This window comes from Salmo trutta, unplaced genomic scaffold, assembly GCF_901001165.1.
Source record: "Salmo trutta unplaced genomic scaffold, fSalTru1.1, whole genome shotgun sequence".
Classification (NCBI taxonomy): domain Eukaryota; kingdom Metazoa; phylum Chordata; class Actinopteri; order Salmoniformes; family Salmonidae; genus Salmo; species Salmo trutta.
In genome coordinates, this window is record NW_021823423.1 from 1,051,639 (window position 1) to 1,073,330 (window position 21,692).

General features: G+C 44.8%; 1 protein-coding gene across 2 annotated transcripts in view; it reads left to right on the top strand.

Annotated features, from left to right (window-relative positions):
* Positions 1–21,692, top strand: part of LOC115190915 (collagen alpha-1(XIV) chain) — a 214,877-nt gene that overhangs the window by 56,757 nt on the left and 136,428 nt on the right. For both annotated transcript variants that reach the window (XM_029748950.1, XM_029748951.1), the window contains exons 6-17: positions 3,481–3,636; positions 4,284–4,403; positions 6,131–6,295; positions 8,099–8,260; positions 10,067–10,227; positions 12,423–12,552; positions 12,773–12,918; positions 14,504–14,633; positions 16,054–16,193; positions 17,296–17,422; positions 17,898–18,037; positions 21,383–21,515. In XM_029748950.1, coding sequence (XP_029604810.1) covers positions 3,481–3,636; positions 4,284–4,403; positions 6,131–6,295; positions 8,099–8,260; positions 10,067–10,227; positions 12,423–12,552; positions 12,773–12,918; positions 14,504–14,633; positions 16,054–16,193; positions 17,296–17,422; positions 17,898–18,037; positions 21,383–21,515 — 1,710 coding nt within the window. The remainder of the gene's footprint in view (positions 1–3,480; positions 3,637–4,283; positions 4,404–6,130; positions 6,296–8,098; positions 8,261–10,066; positions 10,228–12,422; positions 12,553–12,772; positions 12,919–14,503; positions 14,634–16,053; positions 16,194–17,295; positions 17,423–17,897; positions 18,038–21,382; positions 21,516–21,692) is intronic.

A 21,692-nucleotide genomic window follows, 5' to 3' on the forward strand; every position in this document is an offset into this window, starting at 1 on the left:
ACTCTAATGACTTTATATTAATATTTAGTTTTTATGGTGGAGCTCATGTGCCACAGCCCCACCACTCTAATGACTTTATATTAGTATTTAGTTTTTATGGTGGAGCTCATGTACCACAGCCCCACCACTCTAATGACTTTATATTAGTATTTAGTTTTTATGGTGGAGCTCATGTGCCACAGCCCCACCACTCTAATGACTTTATATTAATATTTAGTTTTTATCGTGGAGCTCATGTACCACAGCCCCACCACTCTAATGACTTTATATTAGTATTTAGTTTTTATGGTGGAGCTCATGTGCCACAGCCCCACCACTCTAATGACTTTATATTAGTATTTAGTTTTTATGGTGGAGCTCATGTACCACAGCCCCACCACTCTAATGACTTTATATTAATATTTAGTTTTTATGGTGGAGCTCATGTACCACAGCCCCACCACTCTAATGACTTTATATTAGTATTTAGTTTTTATGGTGGAGCTCATGTACCACAGCCCCACCACTCTAATGACTTTATATTAGTATTTAGTTTTTATGGTGGAGCTCATGTACCACAGCCCCACCACTCTAATGACTTTATATTAGTATTTAGTTTTTATGGTGGAGCTCATGTACCACAGCCCCACCACTCTAATGACTTTATATTAGTATTTAGTTTTTATGGTGGAGCTCATGTACCACAGCCCCACCACTCTAATGACTTGGCCACATTTGGTTTTGGTAAAACTTGACATCAAATAACCTTTTTCTGAATGTTCTGTAATGAGTTGATAATTACTTTACAGGCTGTTATTATTAGTGTAATACGGGACCTAACGGGGGGCCTGTAGTTAGTCAGCTCTCCTCTTGCCATTAGGTCAGACACAGGGACACAGACTAAACATTCACCTTGCGTCTCTCAGCAGCAGTCTTGGACTGACCAGATGGAATGTGTCCCGTTGAGGACTCTCTGTCTGTCTGTCTGTCTGTCTGTCTGTCTGTCTGTCTGTCTGTCTGTCTGTCTGTCTGTCTGTCTGTCTGTCTGTCTGTCTGTCTGTCTGTCTGTCTGTCTGTCTGTCTGTCTGTCTGTCTGTCTGTCCAGCCCAGCCCAGCCCAGCCTGGCCCAGTCTGCTGTGTTTGATGTGTAGACTGGGGCCGTGCTACTGGGAGCAGTGATAAACTGAAGCCATCAGCTGCTTTGCTCTTTCATGTGCAGCTCAAACAGGGTCCACACACTGAGGCTTTCAATTGAGAGCCAGCCAGCCGGGGCAGAAAACCAAGGGTAAACTTCTGACTAAACTTAAGTGGCTTTTCTTCAGGATCCCTGAAATTAGGACATGTAGGAGTCTCCCATGCCTCAGCTTTGACATTGGGATTCTGCTGTGTCATGGTGATGGGGACTCATGACAACCATGGTTTTAGTTTAGCTTGTCCCCTGCAGGTCTTTACTCACTACTCAATGTCCTCTAGAGGGTCTCACTTTAACCTGGGGGTTCCTTTGATGTGGTGACTGTAGGAAGAGGTGGAGGGAGGGATGAATGGAGGCAGGCAGGCAGAGACGACAGACAACTCTCAACACAGTGGGTGGTGGTGTTTGTTCTGCTGAAGTAAATAAAAGAAGAAGCTCCCATAACAACCCTCTCCTCTCCTCTCCCTTCCCCTTCCCTCCGCTCCCCTCCTCCCCTCCCCTCCCCTCTCCTCTCCTCTCCTCTCCTCTCCTCTCCTCCCCTCCCCTCCTCTCCTCTCCTCTCCTCTCCTCTTCCCTCCCCTCCTCTCCCCTCCTCTCCTCTCCTCTCCTCTCCTCTCCTCTCCTCTCCCCTCCCTTCCCCTCCCCTCCTCTCCTCTCCTCTCCTCTCCTTTAAAATGATTGTTCAGAGAATCAAAGGCAAATTTAAACAGACCTGAGCCAGCAAGGTAATCCTCAGAGGACGAACATCAATAAATTAATCTTTAGATAATTCATTACTATTACAAATGACAAAACTCCATTATTTGAATGTAGTTGTTTTATAATTCCTCCAGAGTTGATTGTTTGATGTCTGGAAGGTGTTTGAACTTCACAGAACATCCATCACTTCTATCACTTCACTGCTGGAAGGTAATACAGCACGACTGTCTGCACTGCCCCAATACAATACATTACAATACAATTACAATACATTACATTGCAATACAATACAATACATTACAATACAATACAATGCATACATTACCATACAATACAATACATTACCATGCAATACCGTGCATTACAATACATTGCATTACGATACAATACATTACCATACAATACAATGCAATACAATACAATGCAATACAATACAACACAATACATTACAATACATTGCAATACAATATTTTACAATACAATACATTACAATACAATGCAATACAATACATTACAATACAATACAATGCAATACATTACAATACAATACATGAACATACAATACAATGCAATACAATATATTACCATACAATGCAATGCAATACATCGCAATGCAATACATTACATTACAATACAATACATTACAATACATTACACTACACTACACAACAATACAATGCATTACATTATAATACAATACATTGCCATACAATACAATGCAATACAATATATTACCATACAATGCAATGCAATACATCGCAATGCAATACATTACATTACAATACAATACATTACAATACATTACACTACACTACACAACACTACATTACAATACAATGGCGTATGTTAAATAAAGGAATGTCTTGAGAGAGGGGATGGGGTAGTCCTCTACACTGCAGTTGTAGTCCTCCCTAAACCTGATTTATTGACTGCTGCGGAATCCTTCCATTAACCCAGTGTGTTGGAGTGTGTGTGTGTGTGTGTGCGTGTGTGTGTGTGTGTGTTTAACAACTAAAACTCTTATCTCTCCCAGAGCTGGCGTCTAGAGAGGTCGATTTCCCACGCACTCTAAGCTGAAGTCTGCCTGGTCTGGACAGCGTCCCACCGTGGTAGAATCTCTTCTACAGCCTTTTTTCTGCTGCTTCCTTCTCAAAAACAAGTGATGTTAAAAAACACCACTTATCTGGGATGATACAGCAACAGCATTAGTGTTACAAACAGACTGCTTAATGTCTCTGTCCTTTACATTATGCGTCTGCTGTGTGATGTCGTTTCTGTCTCTCTGTTCTATAGTGTGAATGTTCAATAAAAACTTACCTTGACAAATACCATCTGGAAAGGTTTCTTTCTTTCCCATATTTTGAAGTACATTTTGCATTAATGTTGTTGTCTTGGACCAAATCTGCACACCAAAAGTCTCCCGATATTCACGTTGTCATTCATGGACTCTGACCGAATGTTCCCTCTACTTATCTCCATTCTTGGCATATTGTTTTCTGATGTCATTTTCTCCCGCTGTCTGGTTGTCCTGCAGTGGAGCTGTTTGTCTGTACGACTCAGGCCATAGCTGACATAGTGATCCATGTTCTCCTGTATTACCCTCTTTCCAGCAGATCCTTTTGTCTGTACGACTCAGGCCATAGCTGACATAGTGATCCTGGTGGATGGATCCTGGAGCATCGGCAGGCTCAACTTCCGCTTGGTCCGCATGTTCCTGGAGAACCTGGTCAACGCTTTCAGCGTCGGGATCGACCAGACCAGGATAGGTAAGCAGTAGCATCACTGTCTGTTATTGACCAGGATAGGTAAGCAGTAGGATCACTGTCTGTTATTGACCAGGATAGGTAAGCAGTAGCATCACTGTCTGTTATTGACCAGGATAGGTAAGCAGTAGCATCACTGTCTGTTATTGACCAGGATAGGTAAGCAGTAGCATCACTGTCTGTTATTGACCAGGATAGGTAAGCAGTAGCATCACTGTCTGTTATTGACCAGGATAGGTAAGCAGTAGCTTCACTGTCTATTATTGACCAGGATAGGTAAGCAGTAGCATCACTGTCTGTTATTGACCAAGATAGGTAAGCAGTAGCATCACTGTCTGTTATTGACCAGGATAGGTAAGCAGTAGCATCACTGTCTGTTATTGACCAGGATAGGTAAGCAGTAGCATCACTGTCTGTTATTGACCAGGATAGGTAAGCACTAGCATCACTGTCTGTTATTAGTCTTACTGTACTGGTCTGTCACAGGGTTCATTAGCCTTACTGTACTGTCACAGGGTTCAATAGCCTTACTGTACTGTACTGTCACAGGGTTCATTAGCCTGGTCAAATGCAGGTGTGAAGTATATTCCCTTATGTACTTATCCTAAAATGAAATAATAATTATTGTATTGTACTGTATTCCCTCCCAGGTCTGGCCCAGTACAGTGGGGACCCCAGGATAGAGTGGCATCTGAATGCCTTCACCACTAAAGATGCAGTCCTGGATGCTGTGAAGAACCTGCCCTATAAGGGAGGCAACACACTGACAGGTACACTACACCAGGAGCTCTCTGCCTGTATCCCTAATGACAGCTATGGAAAGGTCACAATAGATTTAGCCTAGAGGGGGATGTTTAGCAATGCTTAATACACAATCTACACAGACCTATTGAAATCTGTTTAGAGATTTTTGCATGAATATAAAGCGTTTTGTTAAGGGTAACAAGAGTTAGTGAGGGAAGGCTATATGACTTTTAGAAGTATCAACCAGTGGAGCCATCATCAGGGAACTGTGTCTATCTGTGTATCTGTCTGTCTAGCTGTCTAGCTGTCTGTGTAGCTGTCTAGCTGTGTATCTGTCTATCTGTGTAGCTGTGCATCTGTGCAGATGTCTATCTGTGTAGCTGTCTAGTTGTCCATCTGTGCATCTGTCTATCTGTGTAGCTCTCTATCTGTCCATCTGTCCATCTGTGCAGATTTCTATCTGTGTTGCTGTCTGTCTGTCTGTCTGTCTGTCTGTCTGTCTGTCTGTCTGTCTGTCTGTCTGTCTGTCTGTCTGTCTGTCTGTCTGTCTGTCTGTCTGTCTGTCTGTCTGTCTGTCTGTCTGTCTGTGTAGCTGTGTAGCTGTCCATCTGTCCAACTGTGTAGCTGTGTATCTGTCTAGCTGTGTATCTGTGTATCTGTCTATCTGTCTAGCTGTGTAGCTGTGTAGCTGTGTATCTGTCTAGCTGTCTATCTGTGTATCTGTGTATCTGTGTAGCTGTGTATCTGTCTATCTGTCTATCTGTCTATCTGTGTATCTGTCTATCTGTGTATCTGTGTAGCTGTCTATCTGTCTATATGTGTAGCTGTGTAGCTGTCTAGCTGTGTACATTTACATTTACATTTACGTCATTTAGCAGACGCTCTTATCCAGAGCGACTTACAGTAGTGAATGCATACATTTCATACAATTTCATACATTTATTTATTTTTTCTGTGCTGTCAGCTGTCTAGCTGTGTATCTGTCTAGCAGTCTAGCTGTCTATTTGTGTAGCTGTCTATCTGTCTATACGTGTAGCTGTCAAGCTGTGTATCTGTCTATCTGTGTAGCTGTCTAGCTGTCTATCTCTGTAGCTATCTATCTGTCTATCTGTGTAACTGTCTATCTGTGTATCTGTATAACTGTGTAACTGTGTAACTGAACTGTGTAACTCTTTACATATCTGTGTGTATCTGGGTACACTGAGTGTACAAAACATTAGGAACACCTTCCTAATATTGAGTTGCACCCCCTTTTGCCCTCAGAACAGCCTCAGGTCATCAGGACATGGGACTCTACAAGGTGTTTAAAGCGTTCCACAGGGATGCTGGTGCATGTTGACTACAATGCTTCCCACAGTTGTGTCAAGTTGCCCTTAATGTCCTTTGGGTGGTGGACCATTCTTGATCCACACAGGAAACTGTTGCGTGTGAAAAACCCAGCAGCATTGAAGTTCTTGATGCGCCTGGCACTTACTACCACTCCCCATTCAAAGGCACTTAAATATTTTGTCTTGCCCATTCACCCTTTGAATGGCACACAATCCATGTCACAATTGTCTCAAGGCTTAAAAATCCTTATTTAACGTGTCTCCTCCCCTTCATCTACACTGATTGAATTGGATTTAACAAGTGACATCAATAAGGGATCATAGCTTTCACCTGGATTCACCTGGTCAGTCTGTCATGGAAAGAGCAGGTGTTCCAAATGTTTTGTCCACTCAGTCTATCTGTGTATTTCTGTGTATCTCTGTAGGCCTGGCCCTGACCTATATCCTGGAGAACAGCTTCAAGCCGGAGTCAGGCTCCAGGAGCGGCGTACCCAAAGTCGGTATCCTAATCACAGATGGGAAGTCCCAGGATGACGTGATCCCCCCTGCCCAGAGCCTGAGGGACGCTGGCATCGAACTCTTCGCCATCGGTAGGACTCAAGGCCTTGTTGTCCTTACTGTAGTATGAACACATGATGGTGTCTTTAGGAGATCTACAGTGTATAAACAACTGAAATAAGACATTTACATAAGTATTCAGACCCTTTCCTCAGTACTTTGTTGAAGTATTTTCAGGTCTCTCCAGAGATGTTCGATTGGGTTCAAATCCGGGCTCTGGCTGGGCCACTCAAGGACATTCAGAGACTTGTCGCGAAGCCACTCCTGCGTTGTCTTGGCTGTGTGCTTAGGGTCATTGTCCTGTTGGAAGGTGAACCTTTGCCCCAGTCTGAGGCCCTGAGTGCTCTGGCACAGGTTTTCATCAAATATCTCTCTGTACTTTGCTCCGTTCATCTTTGCCGCAATGCTGACTAGCTTGGCATTCAGGCTAAAGAGTTCATCAGACCAAATAATCTTGTTTCTCATGGTCTGAGAATCTTTAGGTGCCTTTTGGCAAACGCCAAGCGGTTTGTCATGTGCATTTTACATGACAGCCTGCTGGAAGGTTCTCCCATCTCCACAGAGGAACTCTAGAGCACTGTCTGATTGACCGTAGGGTTCTTGGTTACTCCCTGACCAAGGCCCTTCTCCCCCATTGCTCAGTTTGGCTGGGCGGCCAGCTCTAGGAAGAGTCTTGGTGGTTCCAAACTTCTTCCACTTAAGAATGATGGAGGCCACTGTGTTCTTGGAGACCTTCAATGCTGCAGAAATGTTTTGGTACCCTTCCCCAGATCTGTGCCTTGACACAATCCTGTCTCGGAGCTATACGGACAATTCCTTCGACCTCATGGCTTGGTTTTTGCTCTGACATGCACTGTCAACTGTAGGACCTTTATTTAGACAGGTGTGTGCCTTTCCAAACATGTCCAATCAATTGAATTTACCACAGGTGGGCTCCAATCAAGTTGTAGAAACATCTCAAGGATGATCAATGGAAACAGGATGCACCTGAGCTCAATTTCGTGTTTCATAGCAAAGGGTCTGAATACTTATATAAATAAGGTATTTTTTTATTATTTTTTATTTGCAAAAATATCTAAAAACCTGTTTTCGCTTTGTCATTATGGGTTATTGTGATGTCATTTTGGGGTATTGTGATGTCATTATGGGGTATTGTGATGTCATTTTGGGGTATTGTGATGTCATTATGGGGTATTGTGATGTCATTATGGGGTATTGTGATGTCATTTTGGGGTATTGTGATGTCATTATGGGGTATTGTGTGTAGATTGGTGAGGATTGTTTTTATATAATACATTTTAGAATAAGGCTGTAATGTAACATTTTGGGGAAAAAGTCAAGGGGTCTGAATACTTTCCGAAGGCACAGTATATTCATGCTGTGGGACTTGATGTTGTCAGCAGGACACAGTTAGTGTGCCATGAATGTTGTTTTAGAGGTAAAGGCTGACATGGTGACATATTTTGTGTTATGTAAAGGGAAACAAAAGGAAACGGATAGATCTTGATCTTGATCTTAATCTAAATCTAAATCTTGATCCAAATCTTGATCTTGATCTAAATCTTGATCTAAATCTTAATCTAGATCTTAAACTTGATCTAAATCTTAATCTAGATCTAAATCTTGATCTAAATCTTAATCTAAATCTTGATCTCAATCTTAATCTAAATCTTAATCTAGATCTTAATCTTGATCTAAATCTTAATCTTGATCTAAATCTTGATCTAGATCTAAATCTTGATTTAGATCTTAATCTTGATCTAAATCTTAATCTAAATCTTAATCTTAATCTTGATCTTGATCTTGATCTTAGTGCTCTCTCTCCCTGTGTGCAGGTGTAAAGAATGCTGATGAGAATGAGCTGAGGGCCATAGCTTCTGAGCCTGACAACACTCATGTGTACAACGTGGCAGACTTCAGCATCATGAGCTCTATCGTAGAGGGACTGACCCAGATAGTCTGTGAACGGGTAGAGGAGCAGGACAAGGAGATCAAAGGTGAACAAATCAAATCCGAGAGCAAAGACGTTGACACTTCAGTCCTCATACTACTGTATATCTTTACAGTACATACTGTCTCATTCACTTAGACATAGTGTCCAGTCTTCAGTCCTCATACTGCTGTATATCTTTACAGTACATACTGTCTCATTCACTTAGACATAGTGCCCAGTCTTCAGTCCTCATACTGCTGTATATCTTTACAGTACATACTGTCTCATTCACTTAGACATAGTGTCCAGTCTTCAGTCCTCATACTGCTGTATATCTTTACAGTACATACTGTCTCATTCACTTAGACATAGTGTCCAGTCTTCAGTCCTCATACTGCTGTATATCTTTACAGTACATACTGTCTCATTCACTTAGACATAGTGCCCAGTCTTCAGTCCTCATACTGCTGTATATCTTTACAGTACATACTGTCTCATTCACTTAGACATAGTGTCCAGTCTTCAGTCATCATACTGCTGTATATCTTTACAGTACATACTGTCTCATTCACTTAGACATAGTGCCCAGTCTTCAGTCCTCATACTGCTGTATATCTTTACAGTACATACTGTCTCATTCACTTAGACATAGTGCCCAGTCTTCAGTCCTCATACTGCTGTATATCTTTACAGTACATACTGTCTCATTCACTTAGACATAGTGCCCAGTCTTCAGTCCTCATACTGCTGTATATCTTTACAGTACATACTGTCTCATTCACTTAGACATAGTGTCCAGTCTTCAGTCCTCATACTGCTGTATATCTTTACAGTACATACTGTCTCATTCACTTAGACATAGTGCCCAGTCTTCAGTCCTCATACTGCTGTATATCTTTACAGTACATACTGTCTCATTCACTTAGACATAGTGCCCAGTCTTCAGTCCTCATACTGCTGTATATCTTTACAGTACATACTGTCTCATTCACTTAGACATAGTGTCCAGTCTTCAGTCCTCATACTGCTGTATATCTTTACAGTACATACTGTCTCATTCACTTAGACATAGTGTCCAGTCTTCAGTCCTCATACTGCTGTATATCTTTACAGTACATACTGTCTCATTCACTTAGACATAGTGCCTAGTCTTTAATATTGAGCAGTCCTCAGGTTGTCACTACAAATCTGAGCTGAAATAACTTCTGTCTGTTTGATACACTTCATACTTAATCATCATGCAGAATCATCATAATGCTGCCCATATGTAGTGTATACTGAATAAATATGCACTTAAACATACATACTTAGAAAAAAGGGTTCCAAAAGGGTTCTTCGGCTGTCCCCATAGGAATGCCTTTTTTGGTTACAGGTAGAACCCTTCTGGGTTCCATTTAGAACCCTCTATGGAAAGAGTTCTACATGGAACCCAAAAGGGTTCTACCTGGAGCCAAAACGGTTCTAGTTGGAACCAAAAATAGTTCTTCATAGGGTTCTCCTATGGGGACAGCCGAAGAACCCTTTTAGGTTCTAGATAGCATATTTTATTTCTTAGAGTGTACAGTACAAACTTTCCAGACCATACATTCTCTAACGATCCGTTGTAATGTCTCTCCAGAGGAGACGGCAAGTCAGGAGACACAGGACCGAGGGACATCAACATGTCCATACAGTATACTGTACAGTCTTTCACCTTAGATGATGCTATCCTGTACTATCTGAATGTCTGTTCCTCTAGGAGAGTCTGCAGGACAGGAGACACAGGGAGCTCCTCAGGACCGAGGGACATCAACATGTCCATACAGTATACTGTACAGTCTTTCACCTTAGATGATGCTATCCTGTACTATCTGAATGTCTGTTCCTCTAGGAGAGTCTGCAGGACAGGAGACACAGGGAGCCCCTCAGGACCTAGTGACATCAGAGGTGACAGCCAGGAGTTTCAGGGTGTCCTGGAGTCACGCTCCCGGCGGTGTAGAGAAGTACCGTGTGGTGTACTACCCTGCTACCCAGGGAGGACGGCCTGAAGAGGTATACACACTCCATCTTACTCTCCCACCCAGTCGTTTTTTATGTCCATCTGCTGCAGGTGAAACCAAGGGGTTGGAACCAAAATTATTTTCAAATCGTTTCGTTCTGAATAGAATCACAATTTTTTCCGTTCCGTTCCACTGTTCTGACCATAAAAATAAAGTTCTGAACCGGTTCAAACCTCAAAGTACCAGTTTATATTTTTCATTTCTGTTCCTTTTTTAACCTTTGAAATAGACAGTTGTTTACATTTAGCTCATTAAATGACTTCACCAATCAGTGCAGATAGAACAGGCAAGATGCGACTGACATTTTGCGGGTGGGGAGAGAGCAAGAGAGGGTGGAGGAGGAGGCTCGAAGAGCTGGGCATCTTGTTATGAAGTGCATTATCTGACACAGGTCCACAGAATTCTACCTAGGAAGAGCGGCTTCTATGGAGGAACTTTGAATGTCCTTTGAGCTAGCTAACAAGCTTGTGTGTGTAGAGTGGCACCAGAATTAAAAACACGTCTTACTTTTTTGTTGTTAGTAAATCCAACGTTAAACGTGATAACTAGGCCTACAGTATCATTAAATAACATTGAAAAAGTTTATCCATTCTTCTCTAGCCAATTAAAAATCTCTCTCCCTATCTTCTGAATCAAGCTTGTAACGTCAGTACAGTAGCCTCTGTGTCTGAGGGGGAGGGGCAGGTAGTCTAAACACGCCACAGTTAAAGATTTTCAACTTGCAGGCAGACACTGGAATATGTTTCTGAGTGACAGAGTGAGGGCTTTGCATAGGTGCTTTGTTGCATTCTTTTGTGGGGCTGGAAAAAAATGGCTGGAACATAAAATTACGTTATTAACCAGTCCTCATGCTTTAAAATAACGGTTCTGTTCCGGAACAGTATGGATCACTTTCGTTCCAGGTTCCGTTTGTGTTCCTTGAAAAATGTACATTACTGGATGTATTCACTCAAGATGTTCAGGACAACTTTTCTGAATGTATTGACTCGAGATGTTCAGTCTCTGTGTATCTCTCTGAACCAGTCTCTGTGTATCTCTCTGACCCAGTCTCTCTGTATCTCTCTGACACAGTCTCTGTGTATCCCTCTGACCCAGTATCTGTGTATCTCTCTGACCCAGTCTCTCTGTATCTCTGTGTATCTCTCTGACCCTGTATCTGTGTATCTCTCTGACCCAGTCTCTCTGTGTATCTCTGTGTATCTCTCTGACCCAGTCTCTGTGTATCTCTGTGTATCTCTCTGAACCAGTCTCTGTGTATCTCTCTGACCCAGTCTCTCTGTATCTGTGTATCTCTCTGACCCACTCTCTGTGTATCTCTGTGTATCTCTCTGACCCAGTCTCTGTGTATCTCTGTGTATCTCTCTGGCCGTCTCTCTGTATGTCTCTGACCCAGTATCTGTGTATCTCTCTGACCCAGTATCTGTGTATCTCTCTGACCCAGTCTCTCTGTATCTCTGTGTATCTCTCTGACCCTGTATCTGTGTATCTCTCTGACCCAGTCTCTCTGTATCTCTGTGTATCTCTCTGACCCAGTATCTGTGTATCTCTCTGACCCGGTCTCTCTGTGTATCTCTGTGTATCTCTCTGACCCAGTATCTGTGTATCTCTCTGACCCAGTCTCTGTGTATCTCTGTGTATCTCTCTGACCCAGTATCTGTGTATCTCTCTGACCCCAGTCTCTGTGTATCTCTGTGCATCTCTCTGACCCAGTCTCTGTGTATCTCTGTGTATCTCTCTAACCCCAGTCTCTCTGTATCTGTGTATCTCTCTGACCCAGTATCTGTGTATCTCTCTGACCCAGTCTCTCTGTATCTCTGTGTATCTCTCTGACCCAGTATCTGTGTATCTCTCTGACCCAGTCTCTGTGTATCTCTGTGTATCTCTCTGACCCCAGTCTCTCTGTATCTGTGTATCTCTCTGACCCAGTATCTGTGTATCTCTCTGACCCAGTCTCTCTGTATCTCTGTGTATCTCTCTGACCCAGTATCTGTGTATCTCTTGACCCAGTCTCTGTGTATCTCTGTGTATCTCTCTGACCCGGTATCTGTGTATCTCTCTGACCCAGTCTCTGTGTATCTCTGTGTATCTCTGTGTATCTCTCTGACCCAGTCTCTGTGTATCTCACTGAACCAGTATCTGTGTATTTCTGTGTATCTCTTTGACCCAGTCTCTTTGTATCTCTCCCAGGCTGTGGTGGACGGCACAGAGAACTCTGTGGTTCTGCGGTATCTCAACTCCTTAACAGAGTACCAGTTAGCTGTGTTTGCTGTCTACACCAGCACAGCTAGCGAGGCACTTCGTGGCAGCGAGACCACATGTGAGTCCACCTCCCTTCTCATTGTCAGCAAGACTATTTTCTATACTTGTTCTTTTTTCCCTCAACTCCTGGGCCAAGTTGGATGTGTGTAAACATACTCTTTCACCTGGGTTTAACCCAATTCTCTCTGTGTGTCTGTGTGTGTCTGTGTGTATCTGTGTGTATGTGTCTGTTTGTTCCTGTGTGTGTGCGTTCCTGCGTGTGTTCACGTGTGTCTCAGTGGCTCTCCCCATGGTGAACGGCCTGGAGCTGTACGACGTTACCCACAACACCATGCGGGCGCGGTGGAGCGGTGTGCAGGGCGTCTCGGGGTACATGGTCCTATACGCCCCCCTGACCAAGGACGGGGCCTCCGACGAGAAAGAGGTACCCCAGCCGGAGGGCCGAGAGCCTGTGTGGGATCGGTCTGGGGGAGGGTTCTTCCTGGAGGGGCTGCTGGTGGTCCGTGTCTCTTTTCTCCTGATGAAATACAGCATGATAATCCCTAGTTCCTAAACCACAGGACCACCGGGGATGGGAGGCCTTGTGTCAGTAGATCTGGTGCTGAACTGAACCTCCAGCAGCACCCTGGTGATCTGGAGGCTCCAGAGGCTTATTGGATCTGGTGGTGTCATGGAGGAAGGAGAGGCCTCAATAAGAGGACTTCCTCTGTCCCTGTCCCTGTCCCTGTCCCTGTCTCTGTCCCCGTCCCCGTCTCTGTCCCTGTCTTTGTCCCCGTCTCTGTCCCTGTCCCTGTCTCTGTCCCCGTCCCCGTCTCTGTCCCTGTCTTTGTCCCCGTCTCTGTCTCTGTCCCTGTCTCTGTCCATGTCTCTGTCCCTGTCCCTGTCCCCGTCTCCGTCCCCGTCCCCGTCTCCGTCCCTGTCTCTGTCCCTGTCCCTGTCCCTGTCCCCGTCCCCGTCCCCGTCTCCGTCTCTGTCTCTGTCTCTGTCCCTGTCTCTGTCCCTGTCCCCGTCCCCGTCTCTGTCTCTGTCCCTGTCCCTGTCTCTGTCCCTGTCCCTGTCCCCGTCTCTGTCCCTGTCCCTGTCCCTGTCTCTGTCTCTGTCTCTGTCCCTGTCCCCGTCCCCGTCTCTGTCCCCGTCCCTGTCTCTGTCTTTGTCCCTGTCCCTATCTCTGTCCATGTATCTGTTCCTGTCCCTGTCTCTAGAGAACATGTTGCAGTTTTAAAGAAAGTTTGCTTCAATTCTACATTTTGCCATGGGGCAGAGAGAAGATTTAGCAATGTTATAACTAATTTCATGCAATTCTACTCATTTTGCCATGGGGCAGAGAGGGAAATTAGCTGTTTTACATTTTGCCATAGGGTGTATTTTTGCATTTTTTAATATGATATCTGAGCGACACTGGCTAACAAAATCAATGGGCCCCTGGTCGGTATTTCAACCATGATAGCAAGTTTAGATAGCTGTCCGCTAAACTAACTGACTGGGCTAATTGGCTGACTATCAGTGACTGACATAACAAGAGAAAACTGATGATGCACAACCACATGTAGAAGTTGCACCTTGTGTATTCTACTGTTCTACCTAGCAACAGCAAGTTGAGACTCCGATTGAGTTTCTAATATATATATATATTATGGGGAACTTTGGTTTAACCAAACTCTCTGTGTGGGCCGCGGGCCGGACTATTCCACAAGATAAACGACTCTGCTTTTTCTACAGTATTGTGTGCCTCAGAAATAATACTGTACATTCTGTAAAGCTGTTTTCAGACAGTGCAAAGAAGTTACATGTTTCATGTGGAATTATTCTCCATGCTAATCAGGCTTCCAGATGGTGCGTCTTGGCTTGAGTCCCAACAGTACCCTGTTCCCCATATAGTCCACTACATTAGTCCACTTCACAAGTAGTGCACTATATAAGGAATAGGTTGTAATTTGGGACTCACACAACTGTGTCATCTGGACCTTCAGTGATGCCTTGCTTTCCCATTTCCCCCTTTAAACCAACAGATGAAGGTGTCAGATGCAGTAACTGATCTGGAGCTGGAGGACTTGACTCCTGCTACAGAGTACACTGTGACAGTCTATGCCATGTATGGAGAAGAAGCTAGCGATCCTATGACTAGCCAGCAGACCACCTGTAAGTGTCCTCTTAAACCTACTGTAAAATATTCAGATAAAGGACAGATATACTGTGGGTCTTCCTGAGGACAGATATACTGCTGGTCTTCCTGAGGACAGATATACTGCAGGTCTTCCTGAGGACAGATATACTGCAGGTCTTCCTGAGGACAGATATACTGCAGGTCTTCCTGAGGACAGATATACTGCAGGTCTTCCTGAGGACAGATATACTGTAGGTCTTCCTGAGGACAGATATACTGTAGGTCTTCCTGAGGACAAATAGGACAGATATACTGAAGGTCTTCCTGAGGACAGATATACTGCAGGTCTTCCTGAGGACAGATATACTGTAGGTCTTCCTGAGGACAGATATACTGAAGGTCTTCCTGAGGACAGATAAACTGTAGGTCTTCCTGAGGACAGATATACTGTAGGTCTTCCTGAGGACAGATATACTGTAGGTCTTCCTGAGGACAGATCTACTGCAGGTCTTTTCCTGAGGACAGATATACTGTGGGTCTTCCTGAGGACAGATATACTGCAGGTCTTCTTGAGGACAGATATACTGTAGGTCTTCCCGAGGACAGATATACTGTAGGTCTTCCTGAGGACAAATAGGACAGATATACTGAAGGTCTTCCTGAGGACAGATATACTGAAGGTCTTCCTGAGGACAGATATACTGTAGGTCTTCCTGAGGACAAATAGGACAGATATACTGCAGGTCTTCCTGAGGACAGATATACTGAAGGTCTTCCTGAGGACAGATATACTGAAGGTCTTCCTGAGGACAGATATACTGCAGGTCTTCCTGAGGACAGATATACTGAAGGTCTTCCTGAGGACAGAGTTACTGTAGGTCTTCCTGAGGACAAATATACTGCAGGTCTTCCTGAGGACAGATATACTGCAGGTCTTCCTGAGGACAGATATACTGTAGGTCTTCCTGAGGACAAATAGGACAGATATACTGAAGGTCTTCCTGAGGACAGATATACTGAAGGTCTTCCTGAGGACAGATATACTGTAGGTCTTCCTGAGGACAAATAGGACAGATATACTGCAGGTCTTCCTGAGGACAGATATACTGCAGGTCTTCCTGAGGACAGATATACTGCAGGTCTTCCTGAGGACAGATATACTGCAGGTCTTCCTGAGGACAGATATACTGCAGGTCTTCCTGAGGACAGATATACTGAAGGTCTTCCTGAGGACAGATATACAGTAGGTCTTCCTGAGGACAGATATACTGAAGGTCTTCCTGAGGACAGATATACTGCAGGTCTTCCTGAGGACAGATATAGCTGTCTTCAGACGTTGTAGCTGTATAGCACTAAGTGACAACTGCTGATGGAAAAAGGGCTCTGTAAATACATTTGATTGATTGATTGATCTCTTCAACATGACATTTTGAGTTAACCCCTTTGTGTCTGCAGTACCACTGAGCCCTCCCAAGAACCTTGTGTTCTCTGAGGTGGACCACAACTCAGCCAAACTGTCATGGGAAGCTGCCTCTAGGAAGGTGACAGGATACCGCATCATGTACGTCAAGACTGACGGGCTAAAGACTGATGAGGTGAGAGACAACACTAGGGGATTTAACCTAGAACAAGACTAGGGGATTTAACCTAGAACAAGACTAGGGGATTTAAACTAGAACAAGACTAGGGGATTTAAACTAGAACAAGACTAGGGGATTTAAACTAGAACAAGACTAGGGGATTTAACCTAGAACAAGACTAGGGGATTTAACCTAGAACAAGACTAGGGGATTTAAACTAGAACAAGACTAGGGGATTTAAACTAGAACAAGACTAGGGGATTTAAACTAGAACAAGACTAGGGGATTTAACCTAGAACAAGACTATGGGATTTAACCTAGAACAAGACTATGGGATTTAACCTAGAACAAGATTAGGGGATTTAACCTAGAACAAGACTAGGGGATTTAACCTAGAACAAGACTATGGGATTTAACCTACAACAAGACTATGGGATTTAACCTAGAACAAGACTATGGGATTTAACCTAGAACAAGACTAGTGGATTTAAACTAGAACAAGACTAGAGGATTTAACCTAGAACAAGACTATGGGATTTAACCTAGAACAAGACTAGGGGATTTAACCTAGAACAAGACTAGGGGATTTAACCTAGAACAAGACAATGGGATTTAACCTAGAACAAGACTAGGGGATTTAAACTAGAACAAGACTAGGGGATTTAACCTAGAACAAGACTAGGGGATTTAACCTAGAACAAGACTAGGGGATTTAACCTAGAACAAGACTAGGGGATTTAACCTAGAGTTATCCATATATTACATCTGACTTCCTTCTCCGTCCGTCTGTCCGTCTGTCCGTCTGTCCGTCTGTCCGTCTGTCCGTCTGTCCGTCTGTCTGTCTGTCCGTCTGTCTGTCTGTCTGTCTGTCTGCCTGCCTGCCTGTCTGTCTGTCTCTGTCTCTTCTCTCTCTCTTCTGTCAATACTGTGTCTCTCTCTCTTCTCGCAATACTGTGTGTCTCTCTCTCTTCTGTCAATACTGTGTGTCTCTCTCTCTTCTCGCAATACTGTGCGTCTCTCTCTCTTCTGTCAATACTGTGTCTCTCTCTCTTCTCGCAATACTGTGCGTCTCTCTCTCTCTCTTCTGTCAATACTGTGTGTCTCTGTTTCCCCTTAGGTGGATGTGGGTCCAGTCACGTCCTGGACTCTGAATGACCTGACGTCTGCAAGGGAGTATGAGGTAGCCATCTTTGGGATCTACGACGAGGGCCAATCAGAAGCCCTCTCTGGCAGCTTCACCACCGGTAAGAACCAATCAGAGTTTCTTAGAGTAGTGCCAGATGAGCAGGGTTTGCACTTTAGGAGCTATTTTATTGGTACTAACCAGGTCAGAATAGGACTGTAGTATGAGTTCTTCCTATTGGTACTAACCAGGTCAGAATAGGACTGTAGTATGAGTTCTTCCTATTGGTACTAACCAGGGCAGAATAGGACTGTAGTATGAGTTCTCACTATTGGTACTAACCAGGGCAGAATAGGACTGTAGTATGAGTTCTCACTATTGGTACTAACCAGGTCAGAATAGGACTGTAGTATGAGTTCTTCCTATTGGTACTAAGCAGGTCAGAATAGGACTGTAGTATGAGTTCTCACTATTGGTACTAACCAGGTCAGAATAGGACTGTAGTATGAGTTCTTCCAGTCAGAAGTGATGTGTGTTTTACTTCATGTTATATCTGATCTTCCTGTTCTGATGATGCTGTTTGATCTCTCTAATAGACCCTGTGCCAGGCCCTCTTGACCTCCAGGCCAGTGAGGTCACCGCAGACAGCTTCCGGGTCAGCTGGGGTCACTCTGCTCCGGGAATCGTCCTCTACAAACTGACCTGGGCTCCTTATGATGGAGGGGACACTAAGGAGGTAGGTACTGGGACAATCCACTAAGGAGGTCAGTATGGGACAATCCACTAAGGAGGTCAGTATGGGACAATCCACTAAGGAGGTTGGTACTGGGACAACCCACTAAGGAGGTTGGTACTGGGACAACCCACTAAGGAGGTCGGTACTGGGACAACCCACTAAGGAGGTTGGTACTGGGACAATCCACTAAGGAGGTTGGTACTGGGACAACCCACTAAGGAGGTTGGTACTGGGACAACCCACTAAGGAGGTTGGTACTGAGACAACCCACTAAGGAGGTTGGTACTGGGACAATCCACTAAGGAGGTTGGTACTGGGACAATCCACTAAGGAGGTTGGTACTGGGACAATCCACTAAGGAGGTTGGTACTGGGACAATCCACTAAGGAGGTTGGTACTGGGACAACCCACTAAGGAGGTTGGTACTGGGACAACCCACTAAGGAGGTTGGTACTGAGACAACCCACTAAGGAGGTTGGTACTGAGACAATCCACTAAGGAGGTTGGTACTGGGACAATCCACTAAGGAGGTTGGTACTGGGACAATCCACTAAGGAGGTTGGTACTGGGACAATCCACTAAGGAGGTTGGTACTGAGACAACCCACTAAGGAGGTTGGTACTGAGACAACCCACTAAGGAGGTTGGTACTGGGACAATCCACTAAGGAGGTTGGTACTGAGACAATCCACTAAGGAGGTTGGTACTGGGACAACCCACTAAGGAGGTTGGTACTGGGACAATCCACTAAGGAGGTTGGTACTGGGACAATCCACTAAGGAGGTTGGTACTGAGACAACCCACTAAGGAGGTCAGTACTGGGACAACCCACTAAGGAGGTTGGTACTGGGACAACCCACTAAGGAGGTTGGTACTGAGACAATCCACTAAGGAGGTTGGTACTGAGACAACCCACTAAGGAGGTCAGTACTGGGACAACCCACTAAGGAGGTTGGTACTGGGACAACCCACTAAGGAGGTTGGTACTGAGACAATCCACTAAGGAGGTTGGTACTGGGACAACCCACTAAGGAGGTTGGTACTGAGACAACCCACTAAGGAGGTTGGTACTGAGACAACTCAAAAGGGAAACCAGACCTGGATCAATGCATTTGTCAAATGCTTCCTGAGACTCTTGCTGCTCTTAATTTAGTTTGCCAGGTAAAATATAATACATGGAATAGTCCCAAAACTACAATACATATAATCCAAGTTAGATACTTGACTTGATTGGATGCCTGATTGACTAGGTTTTTAGTGGCTGATATAACTGTGATCCTGGCTCATATCCAAAGTGTTGATAATCTGTCCGTAACAAGAGAACATCAGCTGTAGAATGGCACCATGCTCCAGTCTCTAGCCAACTGGTGAGGTATTAGCCTGGTCCCAGATCTGTTTGTGCTGTTTTGCCAACTCCTATGACAACAGCCATTGGAGGTGTCTATAAAGCACAAACCGTTATGGCCCCAGGCTAGTGAAATATGCTCTCTGAACTGACTAGCCAGCCTCATTCCTGGGTCCTGACTGACTACTGTAGCTAGCTGGTCTTTAAAGATAGCACTGCAGGTCAGCAGGTCGGTGTGTTTACCGGGAGTCACCGCAGCAGAAAATAATACACTGCTGACGCTGTGGAGTAGATACACTGTCTGTGTCTGTGAGGTAGGGTGGTGGAATGTTACTGTGGAGTAGATACACTGTCTGTGTCTGTGAGGTAGGGTGGTGGAATGTTACTGTGGAGTAGATACACTGTCTGTGTCTGTGAGGTAGGGTGGTGGAATGTTACTGTGGAGTAGATACACTGGGTGTGTCTGTGAGGTAGGGTGGTGGAATGTTACTGTGGAGTAGATACACTGTCTGTGTCTGTGAGGTAGGGTGGTGGAATGTTACTGTGGAGTAGATACACTGGGTGTGTCTGTGAGGTAGGGTGGTGGAATGTTACTGTGGAGTAGATACACTGTGTCTGTGAGGTAGGGTGGTGGAATGTTACTGTGGAGTAGATACACTGTCTGTGTCTCTCATGGCACCCTGTTCCCTGTAAAGTGCATTACTTTGGATCTGAGCCCTATGTAGTAGAGCTGTGAGGCTGTGACTGTAGAGCTGTGAGGCTGTGACTGTAGAGCTGTGACTGCAGAGCTGTGAGCCTGTGACTGTAGACCTGTGAGGCTGTGACTGTTGAGCAGTAAGGCTGTGACTGTAGAGCTGTGAGGTTGTGACTGTAGAGCTGTGAGGCTGTGACTGTAGACCTGTGAGACTGGGACTTTAGACCTGTGAGGCTGGGACTGTAGAGCTGTAAGGCTGTGACTGTAGAGCTGTGACTGTAGAGCTGTGAGGCTGGGACTGTAGAGCTGTGACTGTAGAGCTGTGAGGCTGGGACTGTAGAGCTGTAAGGCTGTGACTGTAGAGCTGTGAGGCTGTGACTGTAGAGCTGTGACTGTAGAGCTGTGAGGCTGGGACTGTAGAGCTGTAAGGCTGTGACTGTAGAGCTGTGAGGCTGGGACTGTAGAGCTGTGACTGTAGAGCTGTGAGCCTGTGACTATAGACCTGTGAGGCTGTGACTGTAGAGCTGTGAGGCTGGGACTGTAGAGCTGTAAGGCTGTGACTGTAGAGCTGTGAGGCTGTGACTGTAGAGCTGTGACTGTAGAGCTGTGAGCCTGTGACTGTAGACCTGTGAGGCTGTGACTGTTGAGCTGTAAGGCTGTGACTGTAGAGCTGTGAGGCTGTGACTGTAGACCTGTGAGGTTGTGACTGTTGAGCTGTAAGGCTGTGACTATAGAGCTGTGAGGCTGTGACTGTAGAGCTGTAAGGCTGTGACTGTAGAGCTGTGAGGCTGGGACTGTAGAGCTGTGAGGCTGTGACTGTAGAGCTGTGAGGTTGTGACTTTATACCTGTGAGGCTGTGACTGTAGAGCTGTGACTGTAGAGCTGTGAGGCTGTGACTGTAGACCTGTGAGGCTGTGACTGTAGAGCTGTGACTGTAGGCCTGTGAGGCTGTGACTGTAGAGCTGTGAGGCTGTGACTTTAGACCTGTGAGGCTGTGACTGTAGAGCTGTGACTGTAGAGCTGTGACTTTAGACCTGTGAGGCTGTGACTTTAGGCCTGTGAGGCTGTGACTTTAGACCTGTGAGGCTGTGACTTTAGACCTGTGAGGCTGTGACTGTAGGCCTGTGAGACTGTGATTGTAGAGCTGTGAGGCTGTGACTATGAAGTAGGGTGGTGGAGAGATTTTCCCACAAAACCCACCAAAGCAGACTAGTTGAGTTAATCCATGAGAGAGCAGTGTATGATAATGATATTGATCATAGCAGGTGTATTTTTATCCTCTCTCTCTCTCTCTCTCTGTATTGTAGTTGGTTCTAAGTGGTGATGTGGACTCCTTCCTCCTCAGTGGACTGAGCCCTAACACGGAGTATGAAGTGATGCTCCAAGCCATCTTCAACGACCAATCAGAGAGTGATGCAGTGTTAGTGGTGGAGACAACACGTGAGAGAATAATGCAACTCAACTCATTCTCTATGCACCATACAGCAGTTCTGCAGTTTTACACCGTGACTTTAAATCAGACCTTATCTACAAAGGGCCAGGCTTTCACTCCAGCCATATCAGTAAGACTCCAGATTCAAGTATTGAACTAATCACTTTGTCCAATAGACTTAATGA